This window comes from Harpia harpyja, chromosome 12 (genome assembly GCF_026419915.1).
Source record: "Harpia harpyja isolate bHarHar1 chromosome 12, bHarHar1 primary haplotype, whole genome shotgun sequence".
Taxonomy (NCBI): Eukaryota; Metazoa; Chordata; class Aves; order Accipitriformes; family Accipitridae; genus Harpia; species Harpia harpyja.
The window spans coordinates 37,794,005-37,815,418 of NC_068951.1; the positions used below are offsets into that span (position 1 = coordinate 37,794,005).

Here is a 21,414-nt window from a genome sequence, read left to right on the forward strand (position 1 = left end):
ATAGGAAAAATGCATGAAAAGCAGCAGTTGTTGATGGCAGTGAAAGAGAGGCAACAAGCATACTCATGCAGGAGAAAATGCAAAGCTGAAAAATAGAGACATGATTAGAATCTCTGTTATGAAGGTGAAACCTCGGTGCAGGATCTATAAAAATAAGACCCAAATCCAGAGTGAGATATTTGTATAATATAAAGTAATAATAATGAGAAATTAAAGAATAATAAAATGTGAAAAATACAAGTTAAATACAGAAATTAGAAAGAAAACCAGTAAAAATATATATATATATATATATATCAACAGCTCTGTTATGAACTAGTGTTCTGTTTTAATGTGATGTAAAACCGAGCACGTGGAAGACAGAGATAAGGAAAATATAGGCTGAGGGAAGTATCTGCTGAAACAGAAATGTAAGACTCAGTAAGTAAAGAAACATAAACATTAGGGGGAAAAAAAAAGATACAAAAAGTGGATTCAGTAGTGCCATACGGGGCCCGTTTAAACCAGCATGACTTGCTGTTTAAGGCAATCTTTCTCTTTCACTTCAAATATTCCTTATGAAAGAAGAATCTTTTTCTGATATCTTCCTACATATTTTCTCATACTTTTAATAGCTTGCAATTATTTCACAGCCAGAGAGACCCAATTTATATTCTAAAAAAAAAAAAAAAAAAAAAGTTTACAACCTCAAAAAGAAGAAATAACAAATAAAGGGCAAACTTCCTACCCGCGTGAGCAGAACACAAGAAGTAGGTTTGGGGAGTTGTATTTTTAGCTCAGAACCCAAGCGTGCATTCAAAGTCAATCTCCTGATCATACCACACTTTGGTTCATGTTGTGTAACAGACTCTGAACATGCAAAATGGATTCCTTTGGAATAGCAGATGAGCACCAGAAGCGTGGCTAATACACCTCAGCCACCAATTAGTATTTACTTCTTGGGACCAGACTACAGCCAACCCAAACGAAAAGTTCCTGAGATGGGCCCTGTCCTCAGCACCAATTGTTTTGCCCTACTCCTTCAGGCTGCACCACTTGCTAAGTTAGACACAGTAAGTGCTCAGAGGAACACAAATTAAATTTGTAAAAAGTCCATCTCCTAGACACTTTAGACAGTACTATTACAGCAAACTTTGCATCTTTTATCAAATTCCTACTTTATGAGCCCAAATTGCTATTTCATTATTTTTGTCAGTTAGTGGTGAAATGCAGTATAAGATCTATTGGTGTAAAGGATGCACAACAGCCAAGTTCCAACATGATAACTGACCTTTCACGGGTGTAATTAGATTGCATCTAAATAATTCAACTAAACAGCTAAAGCTACTCAGTTGAAAATGGCATTTTTATTGAGACAAATATTATTCCTAAAGAAAAGATATTAAGTGGTTATTTTCTGAACCTGTGTTGTGGTCCTGATTGTGCTTTCTATGGCCGACAGAGCAGATCCTGATTCTCTTAATTATAAGATCTGGAGTTACTGTTCTTTTATAATTGCTTTTGTGAATTGGGAATGAATTGTTTAAATATTTATTGGGCTAGTGTATTTTCTGAAAGGCAAAACAGCATTTTTGTTTATAAAATGTTTGCAATAGAAGGCAGTTACTTGACATTTAGAGTTTAAATGTGGTTTATATGTTGAGTCTATTATGTCTAACGTACAAGTGGACTACTGAGCTCCATCTCTGCGCTCTCTGCCAGCGTTGGAGTAGGAGGAGAAAGAACAGACACACACACACCCAGGTACACCCCTCCCCACACATAGCTGCAACCAAAGAAGAAGGGAGGAGGGAGTGGAAGAAAAACACGGTTCTCGTTCTGAACTGGTGGTAACCCATCCATAGACCAGTAAATCCTCATGATTTTACAGGAGTGACTGACCATTAATGGCAGGGGGAATAAATGCCTGTCTGCGTATCTCAGGGTAGTCTGCTTAAACATTTTACCACAGATGTAAATGGTGTTTTCCAACTCACGGTCCCTTTCTTCCCTCTGAGGTGGTAAGGATAGCAGAAAGAGCCAAGAAGGCACCTTCTCCGCAGAGCAAGGCTATAACATGTGATGATGAAATCAGATTACGATGTCATTTCTTAAACAAATCCATAAACTAAATAATGTTGGTCATCCTACAGCGTACGCTACTGGTTACAACCTTGCAATCTCAGTGCTTGCAGCAGCACATCTGCAGCAAGGCCCAAACCGCTGAGCTTTAGACACAACCCAGTGGGACTGGAAAGACCCACAGAAGCCTGACGTCAGGCGAGCGCATACTGTGCTCTGCCTCCTCTCACAGCCAACTCAAACTACAGCCAGCAGGCCAAGGACTACACACAACTACGCAGAAACAAAAGATTTCAGTGCAGTGTTATATGTACATTTTTTAGCAGACACAGATCCAGCTATCCCTGATCTCGGTTGCCTTCCCCCCCGCTTTATTATTTCTTTTATGGATTTCTTTATTTGCCAAAAGGCTTATAGTACTGCTAGAGAAAATACGGCATACTACTGGGGCACTGTAAGATATGCAGCAAAATAAATAACTGTAACACATAAAAGGCACCGCAGACCGACGTGGCTAGTATTAAGGAAGAATCTGAATGCCAGTAAATCCTGACTTATTGGGATAGAACGGGAAAGTCCTTGCTTTGGTATTCTGAAACTGAAAAAAAACCCAAGAAATAATTCAGCTAAAGTGCAACAAGCATTTCACTAACCTTATAAAGCAAAGGTGATTGTCCTAGCTTCAAAAGTGCAATTTTTTTGGTCACATTTGTAATGGCTTGAATCCGGATCAAGTCTTCCACAGTCCCGTACTGTATGTCAACAAGTTCTGCCTGCAAAAAGAAGGCAAAGTTCAGGCTAAATCTATAAGCATGCATCATTTAGGGTGCTCCTTCCACAGAAACAAAGTTCTTTGCGTAAATACAAGCACTTGAGCAGAGTTCTGCAATTACCTTACCCCCACTTCCTAATCAGGAATACGTGTAATAGCAAAGAGCTTGAGAATTCAATCTGACAGGTAAATTTATATCTTTGCAGTTTTCATCAGCTGTGATAAAAAACCAATGTTTTTTTGGTACTGGTTATAATAAGCGGTGCTGATTCTGATGAGAAGGTCCCCTCGTTAGCTACAGGAAAGTACTTAAAACCATGTAACGGATACTAACTCACCTCTGTTAATTTTCTTAAAAGGAATTAGAGTCTTGTAAAGCATTTCAGAAAATGAGGGAATGATTATACTGGTCACTTATGAAAATACACAGATAATACATACTCTACCAATATATAGTTTTATTATGCAGTCTCATATGATTCCTGAGCAGCCTGCCTTAACTATTGTAGTATTTTCTTACAATCCATCAGTTATCCAAGCACTATACTCCTATAACCATAGTGATAACAGACTACATTGCTCTGATGCATAAACCTTTCTATTAATACACATTTTTAAATAATTTAGAGTCACTTCCAACTAAATTAAAAGCATTCAGGGCATGAAGATCTTCAGCCTTTCAGTTAGGACACTGCAAGAATATGTAGTAAAGGTCTAAGTTATTATTAAATGTCAAGCATCGGCAGTGATGGAAACATAGTTCAAGATGTGTTTGTGACGGTGTGATCCCCCCCACCCCAACCTGACCTTTATTTCCCGTAACCCTGCCCAAGTGATAACCACCAGTGGCAGTCATAACGGATGCATCCAGCTGAAAGTGGATTCGGGGGAGACAGAGAACACCACAATAGCCAAGGGCTAGTTGAGCATGCGACAACCGAAATACGGCTTGTATGCAAATATGACTATAAGTCAATCATCTTACTCCACAACTAGTGGACAGCCCAGGGCCCGCTGAGCTCTCCTGCACAGCAGCAGGCTGCAGGCTAGGATCTCCCCTTGAGTAGGGACGTCTCTCAAGGTAACTGCTCCTCGAGGTTGAGAGAATCCTTATCGCGTCAGATACCCAGTAAGTGAATGGGGAATAAGCATGCTGAAACTCTAAAATCTTAGCTAAGTGATATAAAGGACCGATTGCGCATATAGGCATAAACCGTTGACCAAGTCTGGGACTAAGTCTGGATCCAGCCGCACCTAGACTCCTCTCTGAGAAGGAGTTTAGAATGCAAGGGGGTCTTTTCTGAATCTCATGACAATGGGAGGGTCTCCCTGACAGTTTTGTCTGACCCTGTCCTCTATGCAGTAAATAATCAAGTGTACCTTGCCATCGAATCTCATTAAATCACTGTCACATTTACCACTGAACTTTGTTAACTCACTGTTTTATATCAATAAAATATATTGTTGCTTCTGTCTTGTGAGTGAAGTGCATCATTCCATCCCCAACAGTGTTTTCAAGGATTTTTTTTTTTTATATATATATATAATTTATGAATGACCAAGGGCATTTTTCTCACACATTTACAGCAATAAATTCTGGTGAAGACCAAGTATGAGGATAATCAGTCTGTACATTATTATTTTAGAATGTTATGAAGCTCTCAGGACACCACCAAGGACATTCTGGAACCTCTAACAGCGTTCACATAAAACACAAATACAAGAAGACACAAGAATATTGCATAAGTGTTTAAAAATTAAAATAAGCGGAGCAGTACAAGATTTCAGTTCAGTTTTGGTAACTTAAGTATGGATTCATTGCCAAAGGCAACAGTTCTGATTTTAGGCATCTCTACGCAAACCGTTTAAATTCTAACAACAGCTGTTCGGGATACATATGTAGGATGTGTGAAATTTTACCAGATTCTTGAACATGGGTATTTTAGGAAAATATTTACCCTTCTACAACTGTATCCGAGTATTTTGTCTGAGTTTGCACCTCAACTTTTAATTCATACAAAAAATTTGCCAAGGTTCCTGTCTTCTTAAATTTAAGTTAACAGGATCCTAAGTCTATAACACGTCATCAGTTGTATATAAACCGAGTATTTAGAAAGGTCAGCCAAAGTTATAAAACATTTCTGTAACAGGCGAACATCAGATTTAACACCAAATACTGAGATGTAGGAACAGAAAATCTTGCACTTCATACAGTTTCTTCTGAAATATGTGGGGGTTTTAATATCTAAAGAACTTGAAAACTATTTCATAAGAAAACTCAGGTGGTGACTACATGCTGAAATCCAATAAAAGTTTTTTCCTGTGTGATCATTGTATTTGAAAAATATGATAAAATCAAGTGAAGAAGTTTTTACACTAGTGGAAGCTATTTTATCTAATCTGAGGCATCTGGTTATGAAGAGTTCACCCCAAATGAGGAAAGGGTATTCAGCAGTGTACTTCCTTGAAGTTGACACAAATTTTACCTTGTTAGGCAGATATCAGCTTTTTTTTAATTTGTACCCACAGACGTGTCAATAGATACACTTTAGTGCAATGATTATTAGGGTCTCAAAAGTCTTACAGCTTGAGAGGTTGTATCTAGGCTGATTTCCTTTGGACCCAATGCCTTTCCCACTTATCCTCAAGCAAACTGAAAATCAGAGCTTTCATCATTCATATGAGAGAAACTATACTGAATTTTCCTGAGGCAAAATCAATACGCAAAGATATAACATAATGAAGTATCAAACCATTTGCTTCCACAATATGCCTGTGTGAAAATGAGATCCCTGCCCATCTACATTCATGCGCTTCCTCTCTTCACAGCATTTTTGCTAGCTGCTCCTCCAAGGTGCTATCCACCACTCTGTAAATGACAAAACTACATGTTTGCACAATTATTAATGCACTTAGCAACTGCCCTTGGATGCTAGTTAATTTATGGATGCAAACGGCATCTTCGAGAGCTGCTCACCTGTCTTTCCCAGGCAACATGAGAGCTCAACAAGAGCAGGCTGAATAAAAGGCCCTACAAAAGCAGAGCTCATTTTTTAATTATGTGAGAACCAGAACTTGACTCCCTGCTGCCCTAAACACTCTGCAAACCATGTTCTTTCCTCCATATGTTAAAAGTAAGCCCCAATACCAAAGCTATTAAACACATTCATACATTGAGAGTACATGTAAGAAGTCATTACGTAATGAAAAAGCAGCTGGGTATAATATAACAAAGAGTTACATGTGCTTTCATTAACATCTTCCACATGAAGGATATGTCAAAGCTCAATGTATTAGAAGTCTGTCTTTTGCACTTGCCTGAAAACAAGTATGACCTAGGCCTCTTGTTACTGTCCAACTTTAGGGGTACTTGCACACTTACATTTCACTGTAACTTCAAAGTGGTTCTCTTCTCATCACAAATAATTTTACCTTTTGGGGAACCAAGGGTAAAAATATTGCACATGCCTACCAAAGTAAGTTATCACATCCTGGTAACATTGCATACAGGCTAGCAGCTGGAGGCTTGCACAGCTAATCTCAGATCTAACTTCAGTTAAAATGACCAAAAAACGGAATAAAATCCTCTCTTGAGCAAAACCGCACATGGCTCCTCCCCTCCCAAATGAAGTCACCAACTTGCTGGAAGAGTTTAGAACAAAGTCATAACATTTCGGCAGTACAGTCCAGACCCTAATAGGTAAACATAAGATTGTAATAATAGTTTAAAAAATTATTCCTACTCCTTCCTTTCACCTACACTTCAATACTTCAGTGAAATTTGTAACAAAGAGCAAAATATTCTGCACTACTTAATAAAAACATCTCATCAAATACAGTACGGCAACACCAGCTCAGAGTAGTCAGTTTTGTTTTTATTTAATACACTGGGGCTCAACTAATTGGACCCTTTACTTCTAGCATAACATAAAATATTGAAAAAATAAACCTTTAAAATAATGGTAAAGAATCCTATTGAATCCAAAGAGTGCTACCCTCTCAGTAATCCACCGAGAAATTAACAGCCCATTTATGTTCCATGAAGTCCTGTTTTACTCACAACATTCCCAACATCTCAAAAAATGAATAAAGATTAAATTTTCTATTCTCTCTTTTTTCGAAATGCTTACAACATGACATAATCCTCGTTTTACACATTTCAGATTTTAAAAAAGCAAAATACCCCACCCCCAACTACCCATATTCGATAAACTGCTTTCCTTTGGCAGGATAATTCTGTTCAAAAACAAAAGAGAACTCATCCTTTTATCAGGTGCCGAAAAAGAGCACTTGTGTACTTGGTTTAGATATGCAAGGGTAAATCCTCTTACCCTAAAACTGGGAAACTGCTAAAGAATGAGTTGTTTTATCCACTTGAATTGGGTACTTACTCGTCGAATTGTTTCATGCTATGCTGTTTGAAAGATATGACTATTTAGGAATAAATTGCAATGTGCAATATGGAGTTCAGTAGTATTCCCCCATGCATGAAATGAAGCAGGGGTAGGTAATAAACCAATCATTTTTAGAAAAAGTAATTATTTTATGTTAGACTTATTATTAGTTTCTAAGTCCCTAGATGATCCTCAATGAGTTGTGAATATTCTATCTTAAAAACTATGATAAAATCCCCCCAAAACATTAAAGACAAGCACTCTGAAAATGCCACAATCAAGACAGTCAATGATCTTTTCCCAATTTCTTCTACTTATCTCCAAAATGAAAGAGAATAAAACAGCGTACTTCATCCAGTCATGGACGAAAAAGAGTAAGACAGGTCTTGGAAAGGAAAAGTATGAATAACTTCATGAAGCAGGTGGCAGCTGCGGTCTTGAAGATGCCGGATACCATTTTAAAACTTTGCTTTCTTTGGAAATGCTGAGGCAATTTAAAAAAAAAAAAAAAAAAGGATAGTTTAAATAGGTCAAAAATAATAATGGAAATATGTTTGTCATATCTCATTGTTATCATTCAGTCCACTTGAATGAGGAAGGGAATTTAATAACAGCATTATACATCTGCATCCAATACACTGGCTAAGAGACAGATTGTGGCTGATTTGCCAGGGGCACCCAAGACAGGAAAAAGATTAAGGGAAAAACCCACAGCAAAAAAACCCCTCAAAGCCAGTACACCCAGGAAAAGATGTTTCTCACAACCACCAAAACGCAGATGGAATCAGTGCAGATAAGAAGGTAGCTCTTAAATGCATCTGCTCTACCTATCAAGGCTGGGAATCCCAGGGTAGAAAAGCGCCACACCTAAGCACATATTTTCACTATTATTTCTTAAGAAAATACATTAAGGTCAGTACTGAGCAATCTCAAAGAAATCTTATCTGAAAGGTGTAAACTTATGCAGAAAACAAAACCAGAAGTAGCACGCAGAATGGCTGTGGTGAAAAATCTTCTCAATATTACCTGTTGTTAGTGCCATAGTTCAGTAACCTCAAATTATGAATGTATTTTATCAAATACTAGTCTGTTGATTCATATTAATGAACAGCTTCTGCTTCTATTTGGGAGGTCAGGACCACAGAAGCTGCAGCTGTGAAAATGACTGATATTCAGTAGCAAAGTCAAGCTCATATTCTTGCCAGTTCTGACCCCCCCACCAAAAGAGTGTCAGAAATGGATGATCTAAAGAAACTCCAAGTATCAAAGAAAACTAAATATTAAATGCCATGTATACAATATATTTAGGATTGCTTATTCCTCAGGATTAAGACAATTTCTCCAAAAAGCACGTATGTAATTCTAGAAGCATCAACCCCTCAGTTCTGTGGCCGTTCAAGGCTTACTACATCCCCTTCTTCCATTCGAGTCCATGCCCTTTATTTGTCCTTCAACATTCAGCTACTATTTTCAGGTTGTTCACAAAATAAAGGTAACAGAAACATCCAATGCATGATCAATCACAAGTAAATAACCTTCACCTAGTCATCCTGCCTTAAGTAAAAACTCCAAAATGTATTTTCAAATTGTATCTGAGAACACGGCAGTCTGCAATCAGGACATGAGGCTAACTTTAATTAAACACTTCACTATAATTTATTTGCACAGCTCTGAAACTGAGGCTGAAGGCACCATTCAGCAGAGCATAAAAGTAAGCCCAGCTTTGATCTACAGCCAGCTTGGACACAAACAAACACGAAGATAGCTGCAAATATAAAACTAGCTCTTCTCTAAAATTGGAGAAAAGGAAGAAAGAAAAAGGGAGATAACGGAGCTGTGCCCAAATATGCTAAATCATTTGTTGGTGTAAACTCTGCTACGCTTTCAGACAGGAGCTGCTGCTCCCATTTCAGCCAAAAGCATCCCTCCAATAATCAGGGAACCACAGCTGTCTCCCTGTGATTGCTACCACCCAAGCCTCCTTCATTGTCCTATTGAGCATGTCAGAGAAAATAAACAGCCACAGCCATTTTTATATACTTACTGTATTTCTACAGAAACGATAATATTCAAAGTTACCTTCCAAACTTCGTCCTTCACCTGGTTTCAGGCAAAAAGAGGGACCTTCCATGTTTGTGGGTTTTGTGGCATGCATCTGATGACTGTCTCTAGTTCAACTGAAGTGCTGAACGTTGAACTAAGAAAGTAATGTGCCTAACTATTGATTCCTTTGACAGTAAGCACACTCTTACTGAGTGTGAGCAGGATCAGTCAGCCTGTTCCTTCATGGTTAGGACTCACTGAAGCCTAGTGCAGGTGCACTAAGTTTTATTTTCTGTTTTATGTTGCTAGGCTCGGCATTATCAGAAGAGGAAAACATCTGAGAAAGCATGACCAAGGGTATAATTCAACATTTAGTAAAATAAAGACAAGTCTGACACAAGACAGAAACAAATCAGGAAAGAATTTGAGGCAGATGACAGATTTTTAAGAGGAGAGTTCTCTGGGTGGGGGGTGTCACAGGAAAGAGTAATTTCTTACAGAGCTGCTTTTGCTATAAAACAAAAATTCCTTTCTTTAGAACTCAGTCTTCATGCAAACACCATTCTCCAGTGTTTACAATAATTTCAAAATAACACTATCTTTGAAATCCCCTGGTGAGCTTTCCACTCTCTATTTACTTTATGAAAAATTGGTACAAGGCCTCAAAATCCAAGCATGCCGTTTTCCAGTAGCAAATATTACTTGCAGTGTTTTGTGTGTCCTATGACACTTGGCCATTCCCAAACTGTCTGGGAAATCTTGTAGATAAATTTAGGGTAATTACACAGAAATGCCTCTGCGATATCCTGCGAATGACTAAACTATGTATTCAAAAGTAAATTCCCCTACCTTCTTGGTCAAATTTGGACACTACTTACCAAGACTCTATTTCCAGTAGCACAGGATTCCCTATCCTTGAGTTTCTTTTTATGTCTTATTAGACAACTGGAACGAGAAAAATACTCTTATGCCTTGAAAAATACTAACCTAATGTATTTCCAAGCAACTGAGTGAGGCAAGCCAAAAAGAGATGATTTGTGCAATTTGAATTTGAACACGCTGTCTGAGCCCAAAAAAGCAAATCATTGCATAACTGGATTAACTGCAGCTGAATTTACTCCGTTACAATACCCAGAGACCTGCACCTGACCAACAATGTCTGGGCAGCTTTAAATCACAGTACTTCAATATTGCTCCACATAGCAAGATACGTGTGTGTGTGGGGGGTCATCAAATAACTAGCTGGTCATTAAATAACCAGTGGTTTTTACCTACAAGCACTCCTCTTCAAACAGATTCATGACATTTTTTCTTCGTGGTTGTTAGCACCTTACTCTACAGAGGTTTTCTTTTTTTACTTCAATATTCATACTCATACAATAAAATTCCAGAGTAATTCAGTATGACTCACAGTGTCAGCTTACAGTCAGAAAGGATTCTTTGTGTCTAGTTTTCATTACATAAAATTGCACACTGCATTACAATGGCAGCTAAAACTGTAATTTGTACCAAAACAGGAAGAAAAAAAGATGTGCCTTAACCTCAGTTGACAGAATTTGGCCTTGCAGGCCGAATTCAGTCACAGACACATTTTACACGCTCTCTCTTCCCCCTCATCCTATCTGTCCAGCTAACACAGCTCCGTTCCAGGCAGGGCTCTACCGAAGCTTCTCCTACAGGTTGCTTTTGATGTTCCAGTACAATTTTTAAAAAGACACTGAGGTTTAACTTGTTTTCTTGCTTGCTTTTTACAGCTTATAGCAGGGTTTTTTTCCTACCAACTCCCAGGGAGGCTGAATTAAGACCGAAGCCTTTTTATAGCCTACAGAAAAGAACCTCTTCTGTGTTTTATGGTTACAGAGCCCCAGGATAAATCTGAGCTGACACAGCTCAGTTCTCTGTTGACATTGCTCATCCTGTAGAGTCCTCCCTCCATATCTATTTTGAACATTATTTTTCCTTAATTCATTCATACTTCCCCCAGCCCTCTGTCCCAAATCACATTCTTTGAGTTTCCCTTTAGCAGAAGGCAAAACTAATACTTGAATATAACTTCTTAATTCACGATATCCAGCAAGATATCCAAACAACAAATCTATTTTTTTCATCTTTCAAATTAGATTTAAATGCAAATCTATATTTTCAAGTATTCTGAAATAAAACACTCTTATTTTCGGTCATATTAAATTGATATTTATTTCTTTTAAAATCTCTAAGAATGTTGCTTTGGTTATAAAACATTGAAGGACACAATATCATTTGACACCTAAAACCCTTTCAGAAATTTTATTATTATTTCAAACTTTCATTAAGCAGTGCTGATTATTTGTCACTTTGCTAGTGACGAAATTTTAAATTTTGATTCTTTCTTATACATTTTTAATATTATTTATATCCCCCTCTTTATAAGAGTTAACTGCAAAGATATTTAGTAGCATTAGTCCCTAAGCATAGTCACATTGATCATACTTGCCTAAGAAAAAACAGTAATCTATATTTGCCAGCCTACTTGGTTTAGCTTATTCAGGGGTAATTATTCATGCAAATATACATTTACAAATTACACAGACTAAGGATAAACTAAACGAAACAGAATAGTTCAGCTGTGATGCGACATCTTAAAAAATAAATCATAAGCTACATATGTACATAGCAAATTATAATGGTGTGATTTAAACCTGGCTGCAAATTTTTCAGTAAAATGGCTTTATGTCAGAACCCAGTCCCGTTATGTCACAACTCAACAAATTCTCAAGGCCGGACCGCAGCGAGGCGGTGGTTTTATTGGCTACTCTCCAATACAAAGAATGAAAACAAAACATCCAGAGGCTGCAGACTGTCCTCCTTCAATGGCCTTTTTATCATAGATCGAATAAAAACCAGGCATTCCCTCCTATAGTAGCTACAACCATTGAGTCTTTAGAGCAGATGCCTGCACCTTACAGAAGGTGCCTAGAAGCGCTTTATATACAAATAGGTTCTGCAGGCTGCAGCAGAAACTGCCAGCTATTGTAGGGAAGGATCCATCTCAACTGGGCAGGAGAGGCTACCCAATGGCCCTGGGCACAGTTGCCTCCACCTGTTCATAGGCTCAACGTGAAAAACAGTGAAAGATGAGTTTGCACCTACACGTCCAGAGAAGGAAAGTAATCTCCTAGCTGTAATGACAGGTCATAAGAACAATGTCCTGTGAATGCCTATCAAAGGCAGAATGTGTGTCAACTGCAGTGAAACGTTATATGGAAGTGCTTTTGAATAGAAGTAAAATTTAAATATTTCATTTTATAACTATAATACATTTGATATCTTAATTTCCTAGAGAGTAGCATTTCAACTTTGTTCAATTGTTTCATTTTTAGAGTTAGTCTGGCTGTGTTAAAACAGAGATATCTAGAAAATAGCCTTACAATTTTCAGGTTTCCAATTTTTGCCGCAATTCTGAATGCATTTTGAAACACTGCAATTTCCATAGGATGAGAAGCCTGTTTCCCAATCAACTCTCATACTAGTGCATGCATAGTGTACTGAAATACACAGGCTAGCTGTATTTCTATGCACGTTTGCTATGCAAACACATAAAACGTAAGTTGTTGTTACTGCAAGTATATAGATACAGAAAGATAAAATAGACATCTACTTCAAAGATGCAGATAATCACGGGTATGTACAAGAGGAGGTCATCCACTGCATCAAGAGAACACTTGAACTTTCAGAAATGTCAGTGAGAACTCTATTTTACACAGTATAATAAATGCTCTTTCACAGAGTACTTATAGCCCTTGCTTGGCCAAACATCATGCACTTGAACATAATCAGAGAGATGCCCAACCACGTAAAGCTGTAAACACAATCTGGGTGGTAAAGCAGCATTTTATCAAACCTGGAGAAGCAAACATGCAGTTGTGAAAAAGAATATTACATCTTTCCTATCTGATGTGAATTCTGTTGGTTTAAGTTATTACACAGATGTATAGGTCTCTAAGTTACCTCTTTAGAGAAAGGACTGGGGAAAAATACATTCTAAAAGTACAAACACATTCGGATGAAAAAAAAAGGACACCAATGAAAACAGGGAATATACTTGAGCAATAATGAATTCAAGTGGCACAAATGACTGACCAAGACAAATACAAAGAAGGCTGTATGCGAGAACAGCATAGCTCTATGCGGTTAAAAAAGTAGATATTTCCATTTTGCAATCACCTAACATTATGGAAAGACGACTTACCTTACAAAAGACACGTAGCATGAGGTTCAGGTAAAACTGTACCAGGCAGAAAACTCAGTTCTTTGTTGTTACAGGCTTTTCAATTTTGTTTTTAAAAACACCCTCAAGATTTTGGAATTGCCATTTGGTCATTAGTTGTGATACTGTATTCTGCACTGCTGTCATCTAAAGCTTTCTATATGGCAGCACCATTTATCTTTTCTTTCAGAAATAGCTAACCTTCATTTCCAAAATGTTTTATTTTTATGACTAAGAGCAAAAATTGAATGGAAGTTCAGGATAGGGCCCTGCCAGGTATGATTGCTGTAGCATAATCGGTAGCTCGCCTTCATCCTAAGACTTGCCAAAGGTTAGGGTGAAGGATTTCCTGAATTGTGCCAAATTTCACACGCAAATGGAATGGAAGATCCTGGAGAAAGAGAGGAAATCCCATGCAAAGGACAGAAACTGCTTCTTTTTAGGAAAGGTCCCAGTGAATTGTTCACCTTGTACAGTGGCATCCCATTAAACCATATCTCAAAAGGAAAGATGGGAAAACGTTGACATTATCTAAAATGCATGGGGAAGTCTGAAGGGATACCAGAATCTGGACAACTTCATGGGGAGGAAGGAGTAATCTGACCTCTGACATAATACAACTGATTTCACTGGTAATACAAAAGCTTCACCATCACTGCAGCCCGGCTGGAGCTCTGGAGCTGGATCTGAACAGAGCTCCCCTCATCTTCCACACAGCCTGGAATCCAGATCAGCCTCCTTTACAGCAGTACAGAAGTGCTCAGTATTATTGTAGCAACAGTACTTTATGGTACAGTTTTCAATAAACACAGTTAGAGACGTTATTACAGAACTATCAGTTACTATAGAAATCTGCACTCAATTCTTTCTCTCCCCCTGTTACGATCCCTCCTGCCCAGGATGTTGAACAATCAACCGAAAGAAACTAGAAACAGGGAGCTCAGTACACTCTCAGAAATACTGATTCAACCACAAATTTCCTTAATGCTCCATCTTCCAACATCAAGTGGTCCCTTTCCTGAATTTCAGGAAAAAAATAATTCAGACAAAGAACGCAAAACCGTCATCCTTTAAAACATTCACTTGTTGTATCATCTACTGAAGAAGTTCCCTCCGTATTTCTTCATTTGTCTTTACATTTTTGGTACCCGCTTTGCAAACACTACACATTGTGAACAATTTATCTTCATTGTCTGCAGAGGAAATTGAAAAATTATGAAAGTTTATTTCAGGCAAAGCAACTCTGCAGTCATTAAAATAACAGCAATAAGATCATCAGGGTAAGATCTGAACTGAAAGAATCAGTCTTACCCATCAGATCCTGAGCCTGACACTGTCCATACTGATATAATTTCTAATTCTAGATTTTTAGTTTGTGTCACTACATGATTGTAGTATTTTCTTCTAGCTTGAAGATGTAGGAATTTTATAGGTAAAAGGATAACATGGACAAAGACGTGAAAAAATTTTTCAGAATAAAAATTTTGGTTAGAAGAACGACACAGTGATGCTTTTGCTAGCAATATAATTTCCAGCTTTTCATACTACTTCATCCTCTAAATACTCCCCAAGTAAAGACTGTGCTGGCAAGCATTGACCTGCAGTAGGAGGCACATCTCTCCTGGATGACAACGCAGCAGACGCTTTCTTGCATATTTAAGCAGCTTTGCTCTCCAGTAGTTGAAGCCGTTGCCAGACCTCTTCTATCCTTATTCACCTCTGTCTGCCCCTCGAAGACATCAGCGTGAAGCAGTGAATCTTACAGGAGACAAGACTAACTCTATATGGTAACATAATTCAGTGGAAGGAAGATAAATTCCTTGAAGCATCTTCTTTCTCACACACACCTACTCTTGGGCCAGCCACAAGCTGGTGATTGATTAGTCACCTTCTCTTTGAACTGCAGAGCTCAGGAACATGAGAAATAATTATTAGAACTGATATATCTCGTGATTAATTCACATTAAGGCCCTTTTAATGAATGAGATAAATACAGTAAATAATATTCATTACATGAGGTGTCAGACATGAGATCTATTTCTATTTAGTGGAAGAGACAGCATATCAGACAGAAAAAACTGGGAATGCCTAATTCTAGAAAAAGGGAAGACCAATGTATTTTCAGCTTTGTTTAGTTTGCACTGAAATTTTTATTATTGATAAGCAGATACTTCTCTCCTGGGATTGTAACTGGTGGGCACAGTCAGAAGTGCTGTATTTCCAACCACCTTAAAAGTGAAATTCTGAATGAAAGTTTTTTCTCAGGACATTTTAGTCCAGCCAGTGAACAGGCTCTGGCATTGTGACAGTTCACATACACACCCAATGCACTTCTGCCAAGTGCACTTGGATACCAAATTTCTACTTGCCTATGGTTAATAACTGGGTCTTTTTTGTTTATTATTCTTTTTTACATTTTCAAGAATTCAGCTCTTAACTATTCTTTCAACCAGCTGTATCACAGCTGCACGTTTTTTCATCCTGCTCTGAGAGGCTTTCAAGACATTTGCTTCAAAGGGTTGTCTCTGAGACAGGCCTTCTCCACTTTTTGGTCTTTCTTACTATTAAGGCTCTGTATCCAGCTTTCTAGCATTCCTCAAAGCAGTCTCTAGAGAGGTACAGCCTTTGCTCTTTTATACCAAAATTCTTCAACAAAAGTCAGACAAGCCACTAAAAATCTATCCTCACCAAATTATTCATACAATGGCAGCTTTATCCTCAACTAGTTTAGATTAAATTAAAAACCTGTCATATGTGGTTTGTTTTTTTTTTTTTTAAGAACTTATTTCCACTCTTTCAGAGTGGTCATCTTAGATTATATTTGAACTTCATATTACCACATCCTAACACAGATAGGAAATCTTCAGACTTGTTCTGGATTCTCAATGCTACTTTCATTTGAAAAATATTAAAAAGACCTTACCAATGACAAAAAAGAGTCCTGTAGAAAAGCATTCAGTGAGCTGATATTATTATATATAGAAAAAGAATCAATTATTAAGGTTTGGACAAAATGTTGTCCAATATTGACTGTAAAAGTCATCCTGGTAGATACAGATAATTCCTAAGATAAAATACATTGCTAAGGCTTCAAGCGATAAGATTTATCACACTGCATTGGAGATTAAAACAGTCGCTCCTGATTCTTTTCAGCTGCCAGCTCTAAGTCACAAGAGACACCACCATTATTTAGACTTTTTCTCTATTTTCAAAAATAATCAAGTGCAGTATGTCAGAAAAGTGGTTTCGCTTTTTTTTTTTTTTTTTTTTTTTATTACAGTGACTCTAACCCATATTCTTATGGATGACTGACTGATGCCTGGGACTACCAGTGTCAAAATCTTATGACCATGCTCCCAGGTACAGCATGTATAAGGCATGGTAAGACATAATCTGCCTCCAACTACAGATGGTTTTGTATTGTTAATGTTCCTTAAAAGGTTTTAGGACTTGCTTCTCTTCCTCAAAAACAAACTAAAAAAAATGAGAACAAGCAATAGTTTAATCAATATTGCATTTTACAGTCACTCATAACTACCACAAAGCTAAGTAGCATCCAGTTCTTTATTGTTTACGCATGAAACTACTTTTTTTTTAAACAATGAAGTTACATAAGTAGCTTTAGGGACAAGAATTGAGTATTATATAAATACAAAACTGTTTTGTTATTGTTCTCATTATATCAGCTGTAGTTGCTTCTTATGTCGTTTTTCTCATCCTAGCAATTTTTTAAAAGCTGATAATATTTGCTTTATAGTCTCTCTGTTGTAGGAAAGTTTTGCTTTTTTTTTTAGCGTAAGCAAGAGCCCTTCAAGGAAGTTTTAAACTTTCGAAGTACTGGAGTAATTTAAAAGAAAAAGATCCCTAAAACTCAAACCAAACACCTCACAGCAGAAGCAGCTTTTTACTTGGAATTCCTCCTCTGAGGAGGATATTGCCTTTGCAAACTTAAACTGAACACAGGCATGTTGTTGGCAGGTTCATATTTACTAAGAAGATGTAAAAGAAATTACAGGCAGCCGTTAAGATAGCACTACCTAAGCAAAACGTGATGCCCTGTGATTTGGCAGAAAGATTTCCACTTGTCTTGGAGTACCTTTGTATTCAGGTTTGCACCAAACACCCTTAACAAAAAGTGGGCATGAAAGAAGACTAACTGGGGAGGTATCAACCCAGACATCTACTGAACCGCATATGTGATTGCAACTTACCAGGTCTAAATCATACAATAAAATAATTAAAGAGAAAAACATTTCTCAGAGATCCATTCACTTGCAGAAGTTACTTCCACTTGTATTCTCTCACAGGGACTACTAACAGACAAAATTCAACTCTGGTTAAAAATTATGTAATTCCCATTGATTTCAGTAGAAATTTTACTTGCACTAAAACCTGAACAAAGCACCAAATCCGTTTCCCAAGTCCTCAGTGTTTGCACCCTTTAGTTTTTAGCATGCAATTGTAATATAAATAATGTTTATGGTTCAATATTGCTCCCTCTCAAATATTGTACAGAGGCCTTACTGAAAAACGCCTTTAGCTGATTATGTGCAATGGCATGGAAGTGCTCGGTGATCTGTTATATCTGTAGATATCAAGATGCCTCACCTCTCACTTTTTTTCCATTTAAAAACTCCCATTTACTATTAATGACATTATTACTAAAATGTCATTACTAATATTTTATTAGTAAAACAATAGTACAGTATTGACTCAGAAATATAAAACAGCAAAGGTTTTGCAGCAGTAGCCATTTCCACCTTTGAAACTCTACCCTTCAACGATACAAAAATCTTGCAGCAATATTAACTGGGCTTTTGTGCATGATGAACTACTATTATTTTTAGGGAACTGTACAATTTTATTTATGAATGGTTATGTGATATACGCCAGAAAACTGACAGGATGTTCTGCAGGACATCTCTTCAATGATCGTTTCTGTAGTCCTTGACTGCAATTTTAAATTATATAACCTTCACATTGCATTTCACAGCTTTCTATATGTAATTATAATGGAGTGCCAGCTATGCTGTAGTTAATGTTGAATGCTGTTTTCTGTTTAAAGGTCAAGTCTATTCTAAAATCCATATTCTTAGTGAGATTGTCTTGAAAATTTGCTGTGCCTGCTTGGTATGCAGAGCAGTGGTCTAAATTATGATTATTCGTGGAAGAGGTTTCTGAGAAACTCTTCTATAAATAAAAGATAAATAAAGCTCTTCTAAAACATTTACATCTTACAAAAAACGCATGATTCTTCTCATTTGTGTGTATGTGTTATTCAACCTATAGCCCTAACCATCTGCAAACCAATTTCAGTTGCTAGGGATTCATTTTAGCTAGTACGGGTCTCTTCAGAGAAGAAATTTTAGAAAATGTTAATAAAGATAATAATGAACTAAATTGGCGTGCCTAAAAGAATTAAATGCACACATGTATCAAGATTCCCTCTAGCCTGATATTTTGCACCAATGTGCCATCAAAAATGACTGAAAGACTTAGGGTGAGATGCTGTGATTATTTAATCTAAATTATATGCACTCTCTGCCTTTGGAATTCAAGATGTGCGAGCGAGTATGCTGCAGAAGGCTCATCTGGAAATTTTGCCTGGGGATAAAAATAACCTGGGAAGATTTTAAAATTTTCTAAAACCAACCCGCTGACACCGATCTTAATTCAGAAATATTGTTAAGGAAATTACCACTGATTAGCTAGAGGGAAGATAAAAGATAATAAGGATGTACTAATCACATTTCCAGCACAATGAAACCGAATCAAATGAAAGCAAGCTGTTGGGTCAAGGACTTCCTGACGCATTGTCCCTCCAGAGGAACTTGTAACCTTTTGGTGCAGAGCTGGAAATATAGAGAGCTGCAAGTAGTGCAAGGAAACAGCACTGCAGTACTGTAAAGACCTAGCAGAGAGGGGAGGGGACCGTAGGGCACGCAAGCGGGGAACATGCGATGAGGGGGAAAGCTTAGAGGAACAGGCAGTAGAGGAGAGGAAGACTCCCATCTTCCTGCAGAGTGAAGGACCTGGGAAAGAAGGGGATGGATGGGGAGAGGAGACGTCTCAGCACGGCCATAAGAAAATGAGGTATCTGATCAGAAGCGAGCAAGCTCCCCTTCCTTGTGAAAGAGGATCTGACAGCAATCCGAGTCCTGCTTCCCTTATTCCCATCTTGCCAAGATTGAAAAATGGTGGGAAGATCACTGAGTGAGCTTAACAGATGGGTTTGTACTTCTCGTATTGCTTCAGGTTGCATTAATCTCTGCGGTGGGTTCTGATTTAGCTGAGAAAATGTCACCAAAACAAATGAACCGGAGCAGGCTGATATGCTATCAACAGATGTAGAGAATCTCTTCTGCATATTGTAGATAGAGGCAAACAGTCGGCATTCTCACTTGTCTGCTCCCTGCAGCCCCTCCAAAACTAATCAAAGATATCACTGGCTGAGTTGGGAGTATAAATGCCTAAAATCGGTACACACTTTGAACAGAGAAATGGGTAGAATCAGTCAGGGAATGTGGACGATGGCAGGGAAGTGAGGTGACGTAGCAGAGGAGTCCAAGCAGTCAGGAAAGAGGGACAGAGGAGGGGTCAAAGTACAAAGGAGACATAGTTAGGTGTTGGGACAACTGTGCTGAAGATGGGCATGACTCACTTCTGTCCATGAAGCCACCAAACCCCTGCCTGCACGTGCATTCCCATTTCAAGAACATGACAGTACTTGCTGAGAGCGTCCATGATGAAAAAAAGGACAGAGGACCAGCAAAGGAATTTGGTGCATTCAGCAGCCAGTTATTCCTGAAGAGGCAGAGGAGTGTAGCGTAGCATGAGACAGTGCCGTATAATGAGAGGACACTAAGTATCTCTGTTTAAAGTATTAAGGCAGAGTTAGGACTGCCCAAAGTTCCTTAACGCTTCCATAAAGCGAAGAGTAAATAAGGTGAAAGGAAGGTGACGAAAACTTCAGGTCACACAAACATAATTTCAGAAAATCAGGGAATACAAAGCAAATATAATCTTCATTTTGCTTTAATTAGTCTGCCCTTGAATGTTGTCCCAACAACATCTGCTAAGATTTTTCTCTTTACAGTTGCTAAAGGAACAGGGAGCAGAGCAGACGAACGCTGCGACACCAAAACCGAACACTTGTTTCTTCCTGAAGTTTGCTGTAGTCAGTGGGCCTGCTTTAAACCAATTGCCCAGATGACCAGAGTACCACCCAGCCTTCTGCTGCGCTTCCAGCCAAGACGTATCCTTACTTACACTTCACTGCGCTCGGGGGTCACTGCTGTGTGTGTCAACAGATGGGCTACAACACGCACCTACGCTGACACTACTTACCGGTGTGGTACCGAAAGGAGGACACTGGATCTCTGGGGGTTCACGCACACCTCTCCTCGGCTCTCGCCGATGGTTCCCCAGCTCACCCCTCCACCGCTCCACCGGTGACAGCACATGCGGCCGCAGCTCTCAGATCACAGTGCACCGTGAAGGCAGGGAGCAGCACATTCGGATTCACCACACTACGCTTGCTCGGAGACCGGCTAGATACTCTTTGACAATGCATTTTGCTTTAACGCATAGATTTGATGCAATGTAATTTCCCTTTACGTATGTAGTGTTGGCCAGAGCGGCTTCCCTGTTTTCATCAAGCAGACAAAAGGTTTAAACTCTATAAAAGGTGGATGATATTTAAGTTTTAATAAAAATATATTTCATGTATGTCATTTTTACCTTAGACTGACCTAGTCTACGATATATTATTTACATAACTGCTGCAATATCTATTTCAAAACCGACTAGACAGCCCTCTCCAGAACTGTAGGCTGCCCTGCCTGTCACCGTGATGGGTAAACAGTGTCACCTTTTCAGGGCCCGATGAAATATAGAGA

At 38.3% G+C, this 21,414-nt stretch overlaps 1 protein-coding gene across 1 annotated transcript in view; it reads right to left on the reverse strand.

Moving 5' to 3' along the window:
* NAALADL2 (N-acetylated alpha-linked acidic dipeptidase like 2) overlaps nucleotides 1-21,414 on the reverse strand; it is a 507,372-nt gene that overhangs the window by 225,096 nt on the left and 260,862 nt on the right. Inside the window, exon 6 of the mRNA XM_052804208.1 lies at nucleotides 2,715-2,834. Coding sequence (XP_052660168.1) covers nucleotides 2,715-2,834 — 120 coding nt within the window. The remainder of the gene's footprint in view (nucleotides 1-2,714; nucleotides 2,835-21,414) is intronic.